The sequence below is a fragment of the Caenorhabditis briggsae genome, assembly GCF_000004555.2.
Source record: "Caenorhabditis briggsae AF16 supercontig from assembly CB4, cb25.NA_166, whole genome shotgun sequence".
Classification (NCBI taxonomy): domain Eukaryota; kingdom Metazoa; phylum Nematoda; class Chromadorea; order Rhabditida; family Rhabditidae; genus Caenorhabditis; species Caenorhabditis briggsae.
In genome coordinates this window covers 1-1,539 of record NW_025543418.1, presented here as the reverse complement: position 1 = coordinate 1,539, position 1,539 = coordinate 1, and the positions used below count along the sequence as shown (strand labels likewise).

Genomic DNA, 1,539 nt, shown 5'->3' with positions numbered 1-1,539 from the left:
ATTTGGAATGAAAAGTTCTATTTGGAGTGAAAAGTTCCAAAAGGTATACCGTAGCACAACATCATACAGTACACCTGCAGTACACATACGGTACACAGTTACGCAAAAATGCTTTTCAAAACACAATTCCTGAATTAAAAAAAAACCAAAAAAAAGTTTGCCCAGCCTCTCCCAGTTGACATCCTGACCTGGGTCTCTCTAGTTCTCCTCAATCTACCCATTCCACCAATTATCGATTATTTCAACTTTCAACAATTAACTAATACAACTGATCATCGATTACGATCATTCAAAATGACTCTCCGTGAAAAATTGGAAAGATCTCGTCCCGGTAAAAGTAAAGAGCAGAAAACCAAGTAGGTCTTCAAAAAAAATGTTCAACCCTTTGGGTTTTATTCCAGAAAAAAGAAGGGTCGCAAAATCATGAGTCCTGATGACGTCATCAAGAATGGACCATTCAGTTGGAAGGTTGTCACTCTTCTGGGAAGTGGTGGATTTGGTGACGTTTATAAAGTGTTTGATGAAAGGAATAAGGCAAAGCAATACGCGTTGAAAACCGAAAGTGAGGACGGCAAAAAAGTGATGCTTCGGTTGAAAGTCGAAGTTCGAGTTATGATGGCGATTTTGGAAGCGAGGAAGACAAATCCACAGGGGTATAAACATTTCGTGGAGTTTGTGGATCGTGGGAAAAGTGAAGATTTGGGATGCAAATTTGTGGTGATGAGTCTCGTCGGACCGTCGTTGGATGATTGTCGGAGGAAGTATGGAGTGTGTCTGAATGATCGAAGTACACCCTATATCATTGCGATACAGAGTTTGGAGGTGATTTTTTGTTTTCTAGGGTACCGTAGTTGAAGGTCTAATAATGGCCCACAAAAAATGCAACTGATGTGCTTTCTAGGCCATGGTAACATGGTGCTTGAGATTTGCAAGTTGGGTCTTCTAGGCCGCCATGATAAACGACCAAGCAAGCACACCATGTATAAATATCAAGTCTAAATTTCTGAATTTTTGAATTTCTGAATTTCTGAATTTTTGAATTTCTGAATTTCTGAATTTCTGAATTTCTGGATTTCTGAATTTCTGAATTTCTGAATTTGTGAATTTGTGAATTTCTGAATTTCTGAATTTCTGAATTTCTGAATTTCTGAATTTCTGAATTTCTGAATTTCTGAATTTCTGAATTTCTGAATTTCTGAATTTCTGAATTTCTGAATTTCTGGATTTCTGAATTTCTGAATTTCTGAATTTCTGAATTTCTGGATTTCTGAATTTCTGAATTTCTGAATTTCTGAATTTCTGGATTTCTGAATTTCTGAATTTCTGAATTTCTGAATTTCTGAATTTCTGAATTTCTGAATTTCTGAATTTCTGAATTTCTGAATTTCTGAATTTCTGAATTTCTGAATTTCTGAATTTCTGAATTTCTGAATTTCTGAATTTCTGGATTTCTGAATTTCTGAATTTCTGAATTTCTGAATTGCTGAATTTCTGAATTTCTGAATTTCTGAATTTCTGGATTTCTGAATTTCTGAATTT

At 35.3% G+C, this 1,539-nt stretch overlaps 1 protein-coding gene across 1 annotated transcript in view; it reads left to right on the top strand.

Moving 5' to 3' along the window:
• Positions 1 to 855, top strand: part of CBG24470 — a gene marked incomplete at both ends in the record, with an annotated part of 7,904 nt that extends 7,049 nt beyond the window's left edge. Inside the window, one exon of the mRNA XM_045241037.1 lies at positions 402 to 855. Within this exon, the coding sequence (XP_045100860.1) occupies positions 402 to 855 (454 nt within the window). The remainder of the gene's footprint in view (positions 1 to 401) is intronic.
• Positions 856 to 1,539: the final 684 nt, after the last annotated feature.